We start from the raw sequence: 19,915 nt of genomic DNA on the forward strand, positions 1-19,915 counted from the left end.
TTGTGGAGAGGTTGGAGTCTGTTTGATTGAGTGTGTGGACAGGTGTCTTTTATACAGGTAACGAGTTCAAACAGGTGCAGTTAATACAGGTAATGAGTGGAGAACAGGAGGGCTTCTTAAAGAAAAACTAACAGGTCTGTGAGAGCCGGAATTCTTACTGGTTGGTAGGTGATCAAATACTTATGTCATGCAATAAAATGCAAAGGAATTACTTAAACATCATACAATGTGATTTTCTGGATTTTTGTTTTAGATTCCGTCTCTCACAGTTGAAGTGTACCTATGATAAAAATTACAGACCTCTACATGCTTTGTAAGTAGGAAAACCTGCAAAATCGGCAGTGTATCAAATACTTGTTCTCCCCACTGTATATATATATTTTACTCTGGGGCAGACTCCGACATTGCTCCTCCTACTATTTATATATTTCTTAATTCCATTATTTTACACTTAGATTCGTTTTTTTTTTTTAGGTATCGTTAGATATCACTGCACTGTTGGAGCAATTAACACAAGCATTTCACTACACCCGCAATAACTAAAAAATTATGAAATTAAAGAGATATTAATGAGTTTGTCTTTTATAGGGCCTGCCATAGCATGGGGATTTTGTATATTTAAATACAATAGCGACCACTAGCGGCTGTCCAGGCTAGATATCCCCATACATTGAGCCTAGGTCAGATGTCAACAATTACATTCTGGTCTATCAGTGAGTCACATCTCTGAACAGACAAAACTATCAATAAAATTGTTCATGCTTTACTGAAACATATTACAACTACACCTGCTGTCTGTTTTTGGAACATAGTGTCCTCTCAAGCGCTTATATGGGAACTACTCAACACCCCACCAATTGATTCTACCCGGACCGTAATCAACGTTGCTCTTTAAACAGGCATGGAGTCAAAACGAACTCCACAAAAAATAGCATTGTAAAATACACATAATTTAGGCCGGCATTGGTTGCCTACTGTTAAACCAGTACCAGAGACTCATCGCCAAAATCCCAAACGCAACAATGGCGTGTCGTACCGTATGTCAACTTCTCCAGCACCGTAAGTACAGTATTTCTGACCACACAACCGCTGCCACTCAAAAAACATGGGCTAACTACCGAATGCTAACTAGATAGCTTCACTGTATACAAAATGACCTTGGGTGTTGCTAAGTACAAGATTAGATGATGAGGACATCATCATCAACAAATGTTAATTATGTAAACTATGACAGTGAGATAGTTTATATAGCTAATCTCGGTTGCTGCATCGCTAACTTGTGGGACGTGGGATTGTGAAAATCAGTTGCCATATTCTTGCTGTCAGATGATGTGGCTGCGTTTTTTCGGGAATTGATTTTCAAGGGATAGTGTTGATGAAACAAGTTTACTGGAGAACGGAGACCAAGTAGAGACTTTTGGACAAGGTGGATAATTGTATAATATAAGGCAGTTTATTCAGAGGTAAAGATATCTGAAATCGCGTGCACGGACCCGTTCGTCAACCTCGTAGGGAGATATCTGAGAGCGCGCCCCAAAACATTGTGTGCTGACATTTTATACAATAAAATAAAGTAGGTTGATTCTAGTAGTTCTGATCTTCCGATTGGTCCTGATGAGTTGGTCGAGTTCATCTCCATTGCATTGGCTCTGAGTCGGGTTCTCTGTCTTCAGATGTTCAGCCTAAGAGAAGGGTTTTTTTGTGTGTGTGTGCTTAACAATGATGATGTGTGTGTATGTGTGTGTGTGTGTGTGTATGTGTGTGTGTGTGTATGTGTGTGTGTATGTGTGTGTGTGTATGTGTGTGTATGTGTGTGTGTGTATGTGTGTGTATGTTTAACGATGATGATGTGTGTGTGTGTGTGTGTGTGTGTGTATGTGTGTGTGTGTGGGGGGGTGTGTGTGTGTATGTCCTCAGAGCAATAACTCGTGAGTTTGGGAGAGCTGAGAGACCTATGGCGTGGGTGTTGTCCATAGCCACCTGCTGATAAGGCCGACAAGATAGAAGTCTTTGTGCATTGTATTAAATCCCAAGGCCCAACACAAGATGGGTTATGCACAAGATTTTAGTCAGACCAAGCTATAACATAATATATTTACTACGACAATAGCTAGTTCCCAATAACACTATTCCAATGAAGACCAACAAATTGTGAATTCCATTAAATATTTAATCTTCAAACTAGTTTAGGCCTAGGAAATTTGTATTATTCCTAGTGTGTTGTCTAATCATGTACTGCCTATGTATCATTGACTCAGGGTTGGCTTCCAGTGCTGCGTCTGTGCGTCCCTCGGCTGCGGAGGTACGTGGTCAGCGCAGCGTCGTGTTTTCCCGGGAGCAGGCTCGCCAGCGCGCCCTGTACCCGCGCACGGAAAAGATCGAGGTGACCCTGCAAATACCTGGTCTGCAGGGCACCCTGCTTGTCATGAACAAGGGAGTGTCCACACCACACAGCTGTGCACGCCGTGAGTACAGGGATGATACCTGTGTGTGTGTCTGTGTGCCACACAGCTGCATACTTAGTACAGTACAGCCAGTGTGTGGAATACGTTTCATGCATGGATTGTCTGTATGCTGTATGATTTTGTCAAGGCAGTCAGAAAAAGTATATAATATGAATCATATTAAATCTCTCTCTCAGACTTGAAAGAGTGGTATGTAACCAGCTCTGCCCTGGCCTTAGTAGACGGAAAGCCCTGGCCCCTGCATCAGCCCCTCACCCAATCCTGCTCCCTCTCCCTGCTCACCTTCAAAGACACAGACCCACTGCTGGTCAACCAGGTACAACACAACACCACATACAGTGGGGGAAAAAAGTATTTAGTCAGCCACCAATTGTGCAAGTTCTCCCACTTAAAAAGATGAGAGGCCTGTAATTTTCATCATAGGTACACGTCAACTATGACAGACAAATTGAGGAAAAAAAATCCAGAAAATCACATTGTAGGATTTTTAATGAATTTATTTGCAAATTATGGTGAAAAATAAGTATTTGGTCACCTACAAACAAGCAAGATTTCTGGCTCTCACAGACCTGTAACTTCTTCTTTAAGAGGCTCCTCTGGCCTCCACTCGTTACCTGTATTAATGGCACCTGTTTGAACTTGTTATCAGTATAAAAGACACCTGTCCACAACCTCAAACAGTCACACTCCAAACTCCACTATGGCCAAGACCAAAGAGCTGTCAAAGGACACCAGAAACAAAATTGTAGACCTGCACCAGGCTGGGAAGACTGAATCTGCAATAGGTAAGCAGCTTGGTTTGAAGAAATCAACTGTGGGAGCAATTATTAGGAAATGGAAGACATACAAGACCACTGATAATCTCCCTCGATCTGGGGCTCCACGCAAGATCTCACCCCGTGGGGTCAAAATGATGACAAGAGCGGTGAGCAAAAATCCCAGAACCACACGGGGGGACCTAGTGAATGACCTGCAGAGAGCTGGGACCAAAGTAACAAAGCCTACCATCAGTAACACACTACGCCGCCAGGGACTCAAATCCTGCAGTGCCAGACGTGTCCCCCTGCTTAAGCCAGTACATGTCCAGTCCCGTCTGAAGTTTGCTAGAGTGCATTTGGATGATCCAGAAGAGGATTGGGAGAATGTCATATGGTCAGATGAAACCAAAATATAACTTTTTGGTAAAAACTCAACTCGTCGTGTTTGGAGGACAAAGAATGCTGAGTTGCATCCAAAGAACACCATACCTACTGTGAAGCATGGGGGTGGAAACATCATGCTTTGGGGCTGTTTTTCTGCAAAGGGACCAGGACGACTGATGCGTGTAAAGGAAAGAATGAATGGGGCCATGTATCGTGAGATTTTGAGTGAAAACCTCCTTCCATCAGCAAGGGCATTGAAGATGAAATGTGGCTGGGTCTTTCAGCATGACAATGATCCCAAACACACCGCCCGGGCAACGAAGGAGTGGCTTCGTAAGAAGCATTTCAAGGTCCTGGAGTGGCCTAGCCAGTCTCCAGATCTCAACCCCATAGAAAATCTTTGGAGGGAGTTGAAAGTCTGTGTTGCCCAGCGACAGCCCCAAAACATCACTGCTCTAGAGGAGATCTGCATGGAGGAATGGGCCAAAATACCAGCAACAGTGTGTGAAAACCTTGTGAAGACTTACAGAAAACGTTTGACCTGTGTCATTGCCAACAAAGGGTATATAACAAAGTATTGAGAAACTTTTGTTATTGACCAAATACTTATTTTCTACCATAATTTGCAAATAAATGCATTAAAAATCCTACAATGTGATTTTCTGGAAAGAATTTCTCATTTTGTCTGTCATAGTTGACGTGTACCTATGATGAAAATTACAGGCCTCTCTCATCTTTTTAAGTGGGAGAACTTGCACAGTTGGTGGCTGACTAAATACTTTTTTCCCCCACTGTATATAGGTATATATGCACTGAGGTATATAGGACCCGTGTAGGGTGAAGTTGCCCTTAGATCAGGATCAGTTTTGCGTTTCCCCCACTAATGGTTAGGGTTGGGAGAAGAGAAGCTGATCCTCAATCTGTACTAAGGGGAAACTTCACCCTGGAGCGTACAGCACCACAGATAATAATGAACGGAGGTGTTCAGCACAATGGATCTACACTGCAAACATTTTAAATCTTACAGTGCCTTCAGAAAATATTCACAACCCTTAACTTTTTACACATTTTGTTGGGTTACAAATTGGGATTCAAATGGATTTAATTGTAAAACAATATCAACGATCGACACAAAATACTATGTAATGTCAAAGTAAAAAAAAAAAAATGTTTCTTGATTAGATAAGTATTCAACCCCCTGGGTAAATACATGTTAGAATCATCTTTGGCAGCGATTACAGCTTTGAGTCTTTTTGGGTAAGTCTCTAAGAGCTTTGCACACCTGGTGGTACAAAATAGGTGCCCTTCTTTGCAAGGCATTGAAAAATTCCATGGTCTTTTTGGTTGAATCTGTGTTTGAAATTCACTACTCGACTGAGGGACATTACAGATAATAGTACAGTCGTGGTCAAAAGTTTTGAAAATGACACACATTAATTTTCACAAAGTCTGACGCTTCAGTTTTTATGATGGCAATTTGCATATACTCCAGAATGTTATGAAGAGTGATCAGATGAATTGCAATTAATTCCATATTCCCTCTTTGCCATGAAAATGAACTTAATCCCCCAAAAACATTGCCACTGCATTTCAGCCCTGCCACAAAAGGACCAGCTGACATCATGTCAGTGAATCTCTCATTAACACAGGTGAGAGTGTTGACGAGGACAAGGCTGGAGATCACTCTGTCATGCTGATTGAGTTAGAATAACAGACTGGAAGCTTTAAAAGGAGGGTGGTGCTTGAAATCATTGTTCATTCTCTGTTAACCATGGTTACCTGCAAGGAAACACATGCCGTCATCATTGCTTTGCACAAAAAGGGCTTCACAGGCAAGGATATTGCTGCTAGTAAGAATGCACTTAAATCAACCATTTATCGGATCATCAAGAACTTCAAGGAGAGAGGTTCAATTGTTGTGAAGAAAGCTTCAGGTCGCCCAAGAAAGTCCAGCAAGTGCCAGGACCGTCTCCTAAAGTTGATTCAGCTGTGGGGGGCAGAGCTTGCTCAGGAATGGCAGCAGGCAGGTGTGAGTGCATCTGCACGCACAGTGAGGTGAAGACTTTTGGAGGATGGCCTGGTGTCAAGAAGGGCAGCGAGGAAGCACTTCTCTCCAGGAAAAACATCAGGGACAGACTGATATTCTGCAAAAGGTACAGGGATTGGACTGCTGAGGACTGGGGTAAAGTCATTTTCTCGGATGAATCCCCTTTCCGATTGTTTGGGACATCCGGAAAAAAGCTTGTCTGGAGAAGACAAGGTGAGCGCTACCATCAGTCCTGTGTCATGCCAACAGTAAAGCATCCTGAGACCATTCATGTGTGGGGTTGCTTCTCAGCCAAGAGAGTGGGCTCACTCACAATTGTGCCTAAGAACACAGCCATGAATAAAGAATGGTACCAACACATTTTCCGAGAGCAACTTATCCCAACCATCCAAGAACAGTTTGGTGACGAACAATGCCTTTTCCAGCATGATGGAGCACCTTGCCATGAGGCAAAAGTGATAACTAAGTGGCTTGGGGAACAAAATATTGAAATTTTGGGTCCATGGCCAGGAAACTCCCCAGACCTTAATCCCATTGAGAACTTGTGGTCAATCCTCAAGAGGCGGGTGGACAAACAAAAACCCACAAACTCCAAGCATTGATTATGCAAGAATGGGCTGCCATCAGTCAGGATGTGGCCCAGAAGGTAATTGACAGCATGCCAGGGCGGATTGCAGAGGTCTTGAAAAAGAAGGGTCAACACTGCAAATATTGACTCTTTGCATAAATTTAATGAAATTGTCAATAAAAGCCTTTGACACTGTATACTTCAGTATACCATAGTAACATCTGACAAAAATATCTAAAAACAAAAGGGCCATAGATACTGTATACTTCAGTATACCATAGTAACATCTGACAGAAATATCTAAAAACACTGAAGCAGCAAACTTTGTGAAGACCAATACTTGTCATTCTCAAAACTTTTGACTACGACTGTATGTGTGGGGTACAGAGATGGGGTAAACATTCCAAAATATGTTAAACACTATTATGGCACACAGTGAGTCCATGCAACTTATTATCTGACTTGTTAAGCACATTTATTTTTTTAGGCTTGCCATAAAAGGGGTTGAATACTTAATGATTCAAGGCATTTCAGTTTTTTTTTATTTGTAAATATTTCTAAAAACAAAATTCCACTTTGACATTTTGGGGTATTGTGTGTAGATTAGTGACACAAAATCTCAATTTAATCCATTTGAAATTCTGTCTAACACAACAACATTTGGAATAAGTCAAGGGGTTTGAATACTTTCTGAAGGCACTGTATGTGTGTGTGTATATATATATATATATATATTTGTTTTGAATTGATCTCGCTCACCCAGAAAATGCATCAAGATAATTGGTCTTGTTTTAAGATATTCTGACTTGTTTCAAGCCTTTTTTTTAGGTTAAAGTAAGCAAAATGATTTGCCAGTGCACTAAGATAATTGACCTTGTTAAGACGTCAAGTCATTGCATTCTAATGTTAAGAGATCCAGTATCTAGGTAAGATCAACATTTCTGCAGTGTACATGTAGACTCTAGTGTACAGGGCCATAGATCCTGTATACAGCAAACTTTTAACACCAGCCATATTTGCCCCCAAAGTGGTGGTTTTCTGGTGGTGGTTACTGACTGATCTCAGAATAATGTGACTGTAGTGATTGGCTGATGGTTTATATTTATGTGTGTGTGTGGCCTCTCTCTCCCTCCATAGGCATACTGGCGGTCGTGTGCAGCCCTCCTGGGCCAGGTCCTTCAGGATGCCTTTAAAGAGGACTTCTCTGTGGAGCTGCTCAGAGTCCCAGAGGTGTCAGGTATATGCCAGGAAACACTCACACCCATGTTTTCCCTACCATTTTCAGTAAAAAAAACATCAAGAAATTACTAGCATCTAGCTAACAGATAGGAACTGAATCCTATGGGGATTGGGGTGTTTCTTGTGTTTCTAATCAACAGTATACAGTGCATTCGGAAAGTATTCAGACCCCTTGATTCTTTCCACATTTTGTTACGTTACAGCCTTATTCTAAAATGGATTAAAAAATATATATATCCTCTGCAATCTACACACAATACCCCATAATGACAAAGCGAAAACACGTTTTTATACGTTTTTGCAAATGTATTAAAAGTAAAAAACACAAATACCTTATTTACATACACTACCAGTCAAAGTTTGGACACACCTACTCATTCAAGGGTTTTTCTTTATTTTTACTATTTTTTACATTGTAGAATAATAGTGAAGACATCAAAACTATGAAATAACACATATGGAATCGATAGTAACCAAAAAAGTGTTAAACAAATCAAAATATATTTTATATTTGAGATTCTTCAAATAGCCAACCTTTGCCTTGATGACAGCTTTGCACACTCTTGGCATTCTCTCATATCAATAATAATATCTAACAAGTAATATCTAACAATTTCACAACATATACCAAATACACACAAATCTAAGTAAGAAATGGAATTAAGAATATATACATATATGGACGAGCGGCATGGACTAAGATACAGTAGAATATTATAGAATACAGTATATACAGTTTAAGTTTACATACACCTTAGCCAAATACATTTAAACTCTGTTTTTCACAATTCCTGACATTTAATCCTAGTAAAAATTCCCTGTCTTAGTTCAGTAGGATCACCATTTAATTTTAAGAATGTGAAATGTCAGAATAATAGTAGAGAGAATGATTTATTTAAGCTTTTATTTCTTTCATCACATTCCCAGTAGGTCAGAAGTTTACATACACTCAATTAGTATTTGGTAGCATTGCCTTTAAATTGTTTAATTTGATTCAAACGTTTCGGGTAGCCTTCCACAAGCTTCCCACAATAAGTTGGGTGAATTTTGGCCCATTCCTCTTGACAGAGCTGGTGTAACTGAGTCAGGTTTGTAGGCCTCCTTGCTCGCACACACTTTTTTAGTTCTGCCCACAAATGTTCTATAGGATTGAGCTCAGTGCTATGTGATGGCCACTCCAATACATTACATTGAATTTTTTTTTTACATTTACGTCATTTAGCAGACGCTCTTATCCAGAGCGACTTACAAATTGGTGCATTCATATCCTATCCCAGGTATTCCTTAAAGAGGTGGGGTTTCAAATGTCTCCGGAAGGTGGTGAGTGACTCCGCTGTCCTGGCGTCGTGAGGGAGCTTGTTCCACCATTGGGGTGCCAGAGCAGCGAACAGTTTTGACTGGGCTGAGCGGGAACTATGCTTCCGCAGAGGTAGGGGAGCCAGCAGGCCAGAGGTGGATGAACGCAATGCCCTCGTTTAGGTGTAGGGACTGATCAGAGCCTGAAGGTACGGAGGTGCCGTTCCCCTCACAGCTCCGTAGGCAAGCACCATGGTCTTGTAGCAGATGTGAGCTTCAACTGGAAGCCAGTGGAGTGTGCGGAGGAGCGGGGTGACGTGAGAGAACTTGGGAAGGTTGAACACCAGACGGGCTGCGGCATTCTGGATGAGTTGTAGGGGTTTAATGGCACAGGCAGGGAGCCCAGCCAACAGCGAGTTGCAATAATCCAGACGGGAGATGACAAGTGCCTGGATTAGGACCTGTGCCGCTTCCTGTGTAAGGCAGGGTCGTACTCTCCGAATGTTGTAGAGCATGAACCTACAGGATCGGGTCACCGCCTTGATGTTAGCGGAGAACGACAGGGTGTTGTCCAGGGTCACGCCAAGGCTCTTCGCACTCTGGGAGGAGGACACAACGGAGTTGTCAACCGTGATGGCGAGATCATGGAACGGGCAGTCCTTCCCCGGGAGGAAGAGCAGCTCCGTCTTGCCAAGGTTCAGCTTGAGGTGGTGATCCGTCATCCATACTGATATGTCTGCCAGACATGCAGAGATGCGATTCGCCACCTGGTTATCAGAAGAGGGAAAGGAGAAGATTAGTTGTGTGTCGTCTGCGTAGCAATGATAGGAGAGGCCATGTGAGGATATGACAGAGCCAAGTGACTTGGTGTATAGCGAGAATAGGAGAGGGCCTAGAACTGAGCCCTGGGGGACACCAGTGGTGAGAGCACGTGGTGCGGAGACAGCTTCTCGCCACGCCACTTGGTAGGAGCGACCGGTCAGGTAGGACGCAATCCAAGAGTGAGCCGCGCCGGAGATGCCCAGCTCGGAGAGGGTGGAGAGGAGGATCTGATTGTTCACAGTATCAAAGGCAGCAGACAGGTCTAGAAGGACAAGAGCAGAGGAGAGAGCGTTAGCTTTAGCAGTGCGGAGAGCCTCTGTGACACAGAGAAGAGCAGTCTCAGTTGAATGACCAGTCTTGAAACCTGACTGGTTTGGATCAAGAAGGTCATTCTGAGAGCGATAGCAAGAGAGTTGGCTAAAGACTGCACGCTCAATAGTTTTGGAGAGAAAAGAAAGAAGGGATACTGGTCTGTAGTTGTTGACATCAGAGGGATCGAGTGTTGGTTTTTTGAGAAGGGGTGCAACTCTCGCTCTCTTGAAGATGGAAGGGACATAGCCAGCGGTCAAGGATGAGTTGATCAGCGAGGTGAGGTAAGGGAGAAGGTCACCGGAGATGGTCTGGAGAAGAGAGGAGGGGATAGGGTCAAGCGGGCAGGTTGTTGGGCGGCCGGCCGTCACAAGTCGCAAGATTTTATCTGGAGAGAGAGGGGAGAAAGAAGTCAAAGCATAGGGTAGGGCAGTGTGAGCAGGACCAGCAGTGTCATTTGACTTAACAAACGAGGATCGGATGTCGTCAACCTTCTTTTCAAAATGGTTGACGAAGTCATCCACAGAGAGGGAGGAGGGGGGGGGGGAGGAGGATTCAGCAGGGAGGAGAAGGTGGCAAAGAGCTTCCTAGGGTTAGAGGCAGATGCTTGGAATTTAGAGTGGTAGAAAGTGGCCTTAGCAGCAGAAACAGATGAAGAAAATGTAGAGAGGAGGGAGTGAAAAGATGCCAGGTCCGCAGGGAGTCTAGTTTTCCTCCATTTCCGCTCAGCTGCCCGGAGCCCTGTTCTGTGAGGTCGCAATGAGTCATCAAGCCACGGAGCTGGAGGGGAGGACCGAGCCGGCCGGGAGGATAGGGGACATAGAGAGTCAAAGGATGCAGAAAGGGAGGAGAGGAGGGTTGAGGAGACAGAATCAGGAGATTGGAGGGAGAAGGATTGAGCAGAGGGAAGAGATGATAGGATGGAAGAGGAGAGAGTAGCGGGAGAGAGAGAGCGAAGGTTGCGAAGGCGCATTACCATCTGAGTAGGGGCAGAGTGAGTAGTGTTGGAGGAGAGCGAGAGAGAAAAGGATACAGAGTAGTGGTCGGAGACATGGAGGGGAGTTGACTTTGTTGTCCTTAAGCCATTTTACCACAACTTTGGAAGTATGCTTGGGTTCATTGTGCATTTGGAAGACCCATTTGCGACCAAGCTTTAACTTCCTGACTGATGTCTTGAGATGTTGCTTCAATATATTCACATAATTTTCCTTCCTCATGATGCCATCTATTTTGTGAAGTGCACCAGTCCCTCCTGCAGCAAAGCACCCCCACAGCATGATGCTGCCACCCTCGTGCTTCACGGTTGGGATTGTGTTCTTCGGCTTGCAAGCCTACCCCCTTTTCCTCCAAACATAACAATGGTCATTATGGCCAAACAGTTCTATTTTTGTTTCATCAGACCAGAACACATTTCTCCAAAAAGTAAGATCTTTGTGCAGTTGTAAAACGTAGTCTGGCTTTTTTATAGCGGTTTTGGAGCAGTGGCTTCTTCCTTGCTGAGCGGCCTTTCAGGTTATGTCGATATAGGACTCGTTTTACTGTGGATATAGATACTTTTGTACCTGTTTCCTCCAGCATCTTCACAAGGTCCTTTGCTGTTGTTCTGGGATTGATTTGCACTTTTCGCACGTTCATCTCTAGGAGACAGAACGCCTCTCCTTCCTGAGCGGTATGATGGCTGCGTGGTCCCATGGTGTTTATACTTGCGTACTATTGTTTGTACAGATGAACGTGGTACCTTCAGGCGTTTGGAAATTGCTCCCAAGGATGAACCAGACTTGTGGAGGTCTACAAACAAATTTTCTGAAGTCTTGGCTGATTTCTTTTGATTTTCCCATGATGTCAAGCAAAGAGGCCTTGAAATACATCCACAGGTACACCTCCAATTGACTCAAATGATATCAATTAGCCTATCAAAAGCTTCTAAAGCCATGACATTATTTTCTGGAATTTTCCAAGCTGTTTAAAGGCACAGTCAACTTAGTGTATGTAAACTTCTGACCCACTGGAATTGTGATACAGTGAATTATAAGTGAAATAATCTGTCTGTAAACAATTGTTGGAAAAATTACTTGTGTCATGCACAAAGTAGATGTCCTAACCGACTTGCCAAAACTATAGTTTGTTAACAAGACATTTGTGGAGTGGTTGAAAAACGAGTTTTAATGACTCCAACCTAAGTGTATATAAACTTCCGACTTCAACTGTACATATGAGATGAGTAATGCAAGATATGTAAACATTATTAAAGTGACATGTGTTCCATTTCTTAAAGTGGCCAATGATTTCAATAGGCAGCAGCAGCCTGTAATGTGCTAGTGATGGCTATTTAACAGTCTGATGGCCTTGAGATAGAAGCTGTTTTTCAGTCTCTCGGTCCCAGCTTTGATGCACCTGTACTGACCTCGCCTTTTGGATGATAGTGGGGTGAACAGGCAGTGGCTGATGTCCTTGATGATCTTTTTGGCCTTCCTGTGACATCGGGTGCTGTAGGTGTCCTGGAGGGCGGGTAGTTTGCCCCCGGTAATGCGTTCGGCAGACCGCACCACCCTCTGGAGAGCCCTGCGGTTGCGGGCGGTGCAGTTGCCGTACCAGGCGGTGATACAGCCCTACAGGATGCTCTCAATTGTGCATCTGTAAAAGTTTGTGAGGGTTTTAGGTGCCAAGCCAGATTTCTTCAGCCTCCTGAGGTTGAAGAGGCTCTGTTGCGCCTTCTTCACCACACTGTCTGCGTGGGTGGACCATTTCAGTTTGTCAGTGATGTGTACGCCAAGGAACTTGAAGCTTTCCACCTTCTCCACTGCGGTCCCATCGATGTTGATAGGGGAGTGCCCCCTCTGCTGTTTCCTGAAGTCCACGATCATGTCCTTTGTTTTGTTGACGTTGAGTGAGAGGTTATTTTCCTGGCACCACACTCCCAGAGCCCTCACCTCCTCCCTTTAGGCTGTCTCGTCATTGTTGGTAATCAAGCCTACTACTGTTGTTTCATCTGCAAACTTGATGATTGAGTTGGAGGTGTGCTTGGCCACGCAGTCATAGGTGAACAGGGAGTACAGGAGGGGGCAGAGCACGCACCCTTGAGGGGCCCCAGTGTTGAAGATCAGCGAAGTGATGTTGTTTCCTCCATTCACCACCTGGGGGCGGCCCGTCAGGAAGTCCAGGACCCAGTTGCAAAGGGCGTGGTTCAAACCCAGGGCCTCAAGCTTAATGATGAGCTTCGAGGGTAATATGGTGTTGAATGCTGAGCTATAGTCAATGAACAGCTTTCTTACATAGGTATTCCTCTTGTCCAGATGGGATAGGGCAGTGTGATGGCGATTGCATCGTCTGTGGATCTATTAGGGCGGTAAGCAAATTGAAGTGGGTCTAGTGTGACAGGTAAGGTATATGATCCTCAGGACCTCAGACTGGGGCGAAGGTTCACCTTCCAACAGGACAACGACCCTAAGCACACAGCCAAGACAACGCAGGAGTGGCTTCGGGACAAGTCTCTGAATTTCCTTGAGTGGCCCAGCCAGAGCCCGGACTTGAACCCGATCAAACATCTCTGTTGAGACCTGAAAATAGCTGTGCAGCGACGCTCCCATCCAACCTGACAGAGCTTGAGAGGATCTGCAGAGAAGAATGGGAGAAACTCCCCAAATAAAGGTGTTCCAAGCTTGTAGCGTCATACCCAAGAAGACTTGAGGCTGTAATCGCTGCCAAAGGTGCTTCAACAAAGTACTGAGTAAAGGGTCTGAATACTTATGTAAATGTGATGTTTCAATCTTTCTATTTGTTATACATTTTTAAAAAATTCTAAAAACCCAGTTTTTGCTTTGTCAATATAGGGTATTGTGTGTAGATTGATGAGGATAATAAAGATGTAATCAATTTTAGAGTAAGGCTATAACCTAACAAAATGTGGAAAAAGTGAAGGAGTCTGAATACTTTCCGAAGGCACTGTTTGTAACCAGCTTTTATTTACCCTCGCTCGTTCTCTCGCTCGCTTTTTTGCTCTTTCTTTCTCTCTGGCTCTCGCTGTCTCTCTCAAATTGAGATTGTTTTATTGGCATGAAATACAATTTGTAGATATTGACAAAGCAGTATAGTGGTACAGCATTTCAGTAAATACTGTACAATGCAATGAGGATAATGAAATACAGTTCATTTCAGTAGTAACCAAACCGTGTAGATGAAGGGGAGGAGACAGGTTAAAGAATGCTTTGAGATAATTGAAACATGGATTGTGTACGTGTGCCATTCAGAGAGTGAATGGGCAAGACAAAATATTGATGTGCCTTTTGAACAGGGTATGGTAGTAGGTGCCAGGCGCACCGGTTTGAGGGTGTGAAGTGTGATGGGAATTTCTGTTAAACCTTTATCATGCTTGTTTACTAGAAGCTTTTTCTTTAAGCCTAGTTGCTTAGGCATTAATTCTGAGATTATTGATATAACTAGATCATATGAGATGGGATTATGTGTGCATGGGTATGGGCCTGTTTCTAACTGTTCTATGTGTGTAGCATAGGAACCTAGGTTTAGAGAAATATGTGCATGATGTCTGGGCGCACAGCCAAGAGCTGACAGGCGAGACCTATGGTTTCCTGCTAGTCAGAAGGAAAATAACCTGTTCCTCTTAATCTACTGAAACCAGAGCAAAGTGTTAAATCCGGCGCACTAGTGATAAAGCTGGTGTCCTGGCTAGGGCCTGTTGCTGGGCAAAAGGTTCAAGCGTCTGTGTGTGTTTGGGTGTCAAATCCCACACATCTAGGCAGACAGCGAAAGATGCTTGCTTGCCTGGTTCGAGGGACCATTAATCTACTTTTGAGGAACTATGTCTGGGGAGATTTCCTGTTGTTTTAACACCTATTGTTCTCAGAATGAGACTACCTTTTTCACAGTTAGTCTGTACCCTGTACCCCAGTTCCGTCTCATTGTCCAGAAAATACACGCACCAAGATCACGAGTTTTGTACATGCTTGCATAAGATGGCTTGCCTATATAAGGTTTCTGTACTCCTCGTGTCATTCGGGTGGTCGTTGACCAGCTCCATTATTGCAATAATTAATAGATAAATAAAGTGTGATTGTTTGAAGAAATAACAAAGTCTCTCCTCATTGGTTAGAATTTCCACGTCAGAAGAACTGCAACGCTGCTGGATATCTCATGCTTAGCAGTTTCCCATATGTATCAAGAATGGTCCACCACCCAAAGGACATCCTGCCAACTTGACACAACTGTGGGAAGCATTGGAGTCAACATGGGCCAGCATCCCTGTGGAACACTTTCAACACCTTGTAGAGTCCATGCCCTGACAAATTGAGGCGGTTCTGAGGGCGAAAGGGGGTGCAACTTAATATTAGGAAGGTGTTCCTAATGTTTTGTACACACAGTGTATATAATACATACAATGTTTATTCTCGCTCTCGCTCTCTGCAGTAACTTCAGGAGCATTCTGTTGTGATGTGGTGCTGGATCCTCAGTTAGACGCCTGGAGCCCTTCAGAGGTCAGTGTATGTGTGTTATTTTCTGGTTTGTGTAAATATGTATGTTAATCTCTGGTGTGTGTAAACACTTGTTATACTCTGTTGTGTTCGTGTGCTTACAGTGGAGTCCGAAATGATTGACACCCTTGATAAAGATTAGCAATAATGACTGTATAAAATCAAAAATTCAAATACTGAGCTATATTGTATGGAAATATTGTTTTTATTATATTATTTTAAACTAATACAATTCCTCAGAGAAATAGATTTTGTTTAACAAGTAATAGTTTTGTTTCTTAAAAAGGTAGGGGTCAAAGTTATTGACACCCCTAAGGAGTTTACATAAAGTAGTCAAAGGTTTGGTTGTGTTTCAGATTATTTTGTGCCCAATAGAAAATAATGGTAAAAAATGTATTTTGTAATTTTGGAGTCACATTTATTATAAGTAAGAATAGAATATGTTTCTAAACACTTCTACATTAATGTGGAATGCTACCATGATTACGGATAATCCTGAATGAATCATGAATAATGATGAGTGAGAAAGTTAGAGGGTCAAAAGATCATACCCCCAAGACATGCTAACCTCTCACCATTACCAGTAACAGAGGAGGTTAGAATGTCTTGGGGGGGTATGATCTTTGATCCTCTAACTTTCTCAATCATCATTATTCAGGATTATCCGTAATCATGGCAGCCACCACATTATTGTAGAAGTCTTTAAAAACATATTATTAAAAAAGTGACTCCAAAATGACCAAATACATTATTTACAATTAATTTCTATTGGGCACAAAATAATCTGAAACACAACCAAAACGAACTGCAAATGCATCCATAAAGTTTGTAGAGTCACAAGTTTAATGTAGTCATTGCGTGCTAGGAATATGGGACCAATTACTTAACTTTGACTACTTTATTTATACGAATCTTTACGGGTGTCAATGAGTTTTTTTGAGATCATTTAAAAAAAAACTTGTTAAACAATCTCTTTCTCTGAGCAATTGTATTAGTTTATACAACGGGTGGGTCTAATCCTGAATGCTGATTGGTTAAAACCGCATTCCAGCCGGTGTCTATTCCACAAGTTACCACCATGTTAAAATGCCTATTTACTCTGTTCCATCTCACTGCGCAATCCACTGTCTCATCAACCCAGCCAGGCACTTTATAAACTTGATCTCCACTATAAAAAGCATCTAGACATTCTCACATTTCTTTTAGACTAAAATGTAGTTTTCAACAGCGGAGATTTGTATAAACCTTGTTGTCTGTCTCTCCGACATTTACAACTTTGTTTCGATATTTAAATTCGATCTCCTGCTGTCCCATAGTAATGAACGTGTCGGGACGAGACAGAACGGCAGGCAGCGTTTCTCAGCCAGTCGAAATCATGAATCAGCTGGCATCATTTTTATGGATACAAAGAAATGTCTGTTGAAAAAAGTAAAATGAAACGAAGTGCAGCTAGTTTGCAGTCTTTCCAGCTTCAGTTTGAAGTGATTGTGTTAGCTGTGTTGTTGGCTTGCTCCTCTGAACAACAGTGTCCTGACGAGAGAGCACATTTTCTAAGCCAGGCGAAATTGCACCTCATTAGCTCATTGTTATGGATGTCTCCAAATAAATGTCACTAAAAAACAGCTTAAACAAATGCAAATGCCGCTACTGTTGTTATTCTGGCTGCACTGTTTGACGTGACTGTAAGTTAGCCGTAGTTGACTGGCAAGCAAGGGATAAGAACAGCCAGTATGGCAATGTAACATTTAGAACTAATGACTGGGTCGCGTCCATAGATACAGAACAAAAAAAGACTGAGCGACTGGGTCGCGTCTCTGGCAACCGAACCGATAGAACGAACAACCAGCCGGCTTGGGTAGCAATCCTAGATTTGTGTCGGGACTATATCTTGTGGAAGGATGAAATAGTATGAATAAATTCATCAAAATTACGTTTTTATTGAAAATATGTCAATCATTATTTGAATATGTTGATAATGCCCTCATAGCCGGTGTTTGGAGGATATATTGCCACAGTTTGCCGGCCTAACAACACCTGTGAGGATATATCCAATTTGTAAGTCGCTCTGGATAAGAGCGTCTGCTAAATGACGTAAATGTAAATATAAATGTATATTGGCACAGTTTGCCGGCCTAACAACACCTGTGCCAATATATCCTCCACACTGGCTTCTTGGGCATTATCACTTATATAAAATATATATTTTTTAAATATTGCATACATTATAGCTCAGTATTTGAATTATTTATTTTATACAGTCATTGTTGCTCATCTTTATCAAGGGTGTCAATCATTTCGGACCCCACAGTGCATGTGTGTTGAGCAAAGTGAAATGACCTGAGAGTGTGTGTGTCCCAGGAGTCCCTGCGCTCTCTGACACGTGGTGCTCAGCAGCTGATCCATCAGGACCTGCCCTGGGAGCCTCTGGAGGTAGCGCCCCCAGTGGCCCTGGAGGTCTTCTCTCACAGCAGGTACTTTATTTCTAGACCCTCTGTTGTTCAATTGTATCATTTTTTGGGGATAGAATATACAAGACAAAACCGAAATAATGCAAAGGTATTGAATTTGGCTATCAGTAGCCCCTTTCGGAGGACTGAGAATGTGTAGCAGCTTGTTACGTGCTGTTATAACAGGTTATAACCTCCTAAATGAAAATAAGGCAGATGCAACAACCAGCTCTATGAGACCCATAAGAGCTGACGTTGTGTTTGTGAACAGAACTAGCATTCTCAATTACATAGGTATTTAATGGAAAAGTAACACAATACAAACGTTGTATTTCACCTTAGGTCATAGATGTGTATGGCTTGTTGGTAGCTTTTTCCTGGACTGAAAGTCTATTGGCAAAACCAGATTCGAAACCTCTCTTCTCTTGCAATATTTTCCCTTCTATCCCTTTTCCTCCATGTTTTCATAGCTATTTTTCACTTATTTTACTCTGTTTCATATTCTCTCTTCCAGTGTTCTAGCTGTGCCTGTGTCTTTGTCTGTGTTTGCAGGTGTAAGCAGGAGGAAGTGGAGGAGAAGTCAGCACAAAGTCCTAAAGGCACAGTGATGCTCTACAGGTGAGCTACAGGAACTGTACCGCGGTAGATGTCTCTCTCTCTCACACACACACACACACAATTCACATCCTTATTGAGACACACTCATCTTCACTGTGTTCTCATACACATATATGACACACACAATCTTGTCTCACCTCCTATCTGTCTGTCTCTTAGGTGTGGGGACCATGTTCTGTTGAGTGGGGGTCCCTTGGTGGCCAGGACAGGGCTGTGCTCTCAGTACGAGGTCACCGCCATCCACCCTCTAGGAGAGGGCGAGTGGGGTCTCCACCGCCGGGCCCAGGGGCTCTCACTGCCCCTCCAGCTACAGGTACATAATCGCGCACACACACACACACACACACACACACACACACACATCTGCAGGAGATGTTTCTGTCTATGTATGAAGCATCTTAGAATGTATCCGATTGTGAGTGAGTGAGTGTCAGTGAGTGATTAGTTTCACTGAGTGAGTCATTCATCGATTTCTTCTGTTCTCTTTCCTTAGGCCCACCACACTGTGTGGAGGAAACTGAGGAGCAGGGCAGAGAAGCTGGTAAAGAAAATAACCTCATTACTTTTTTGAAGTTGTAGCTTGTATGCGACATACCTAGGGTGTTGTCATTTCATCTGAACTGTTTTTAAGGTTGTTGTCTGGTTATTTACCAATGTCCAGAATCACCTGGCTGGCATTTTTACAGCATGTAGCAGTGCTACTGGAAATCGATGGAAACAGCTAGCGGTGCATTCAAAAGCATTACAAATATTGTGAGGATCAGGTTACGCTTCCACATTATTTTGAATGGTTTGGATGAAACAACAGCACCGTAAGTAAGTCAAAAATGAGTTAAAACGCATCATCACACTTTTAGATTTTTACTGAAAGGGTTCTATCTCTAAAATCTGTTCTGCTGACGTGCACCATTTTTTGGGTCCATATCAACAGTTGACTAATGAACAAAATACATGTGTTTGAGTAAAGTGATCCTTTAAAAAGTGAAATATCCCTTTAAGAATCTCTATCAGTATCTATTCATACTTAATTATTGAACTGCAGATTTCATCCTAATGCCTCTCCCTCTCTGCAGGTTGAGGTGCCCACAGGATCAGTCAATGAAACTGTTTCAGATACATTGACTCCGCCCTCTGCCCCTAAACAGACTCCTCCCCCTACCCCCCAACAATGATCATGTCTATAACCTTGTCATTAAATATGTCTTTGTAATATTTGTGGAATAAATGTATAACGTATGAAAATCGTCCCTTCTCCTCTGTATACTAAATGCTTGCTGAAAATGAAGTGGGTTATTGGTTTATGACAGTGTAGCTGATTTGGTGTAGAGTGAAGTTGCTGATCTTGGGTCAGTTTTGCATTTTCCCCACTAATGGTTAAGGTTAGGATTGGGGGAGGGGAATCTGATCCTACATCTGTACGTAGTAGCTGATGTGGAATCAAAGGATTGTTGTGCAGAACGTAACTGGTTTGCGCCC

General features: G+C 42.8%; 1 protein-coding gene across 2 annotated transcripts; it reads left to right on the forward strand.

The window, feature by feature from the left end:
* The first annotated feature begins 869 nt into the window (after nt 1-869).
* On the forward strand, nt 870-19,677 carry LOC311112078 (large ribosomal subunit protein mL39-like). Of its 2 annotated transcripts, XR_014610834.1 has the most exons (11): nt 870-1,059; nt 2,259-2,465; nt 2,642-2,781; nt 7,360-7,459; nt 15,310-15,377; nt 17,733-17,845; nt 18,374-18,439; nt 18,599-18,752; nt 18,933-18,980; nt 19,101-19,255; nt 19,513-19,677. XR_014610834.1 is itself a non-coding variant. In XM_084155057.1 (10 exons), exons 1-10 carry the CDS (start codon nt 1,023-1,025, stop codon nt 19,609-19,611), a joined length of 1,032 nt encoding a protein of 343 aa, XP_084011183.1. In that variant the 5' UTR covers nt 870-1,022; the 3' UTR covers nt 19,612-19,675. The 2 variants fall into 2 exon arrangements, 1 of the variants encoding a protein (XP_084011183.1); XM_084155057.1 differs by lacking the exon at nt 19,101-19,255 and having other exon boundaries at nt 19,513-19,675.
* The last annotated feature ends 238 nt before the right edge of the window (nt 19,678-19,915 follow it).

This window comes from Coregonus lavaretus, assembly GCF_964263955.1.
Source record: "Coregonus lavaretus genome assembly, chromosome: 38".
NCBI classification, from domain to species: Eukaryota; Metazoa; Chordata; class Actinopteri; order Salmoniformes; family Salmonidae; genus Coregonus; species Coregonus lavaretus.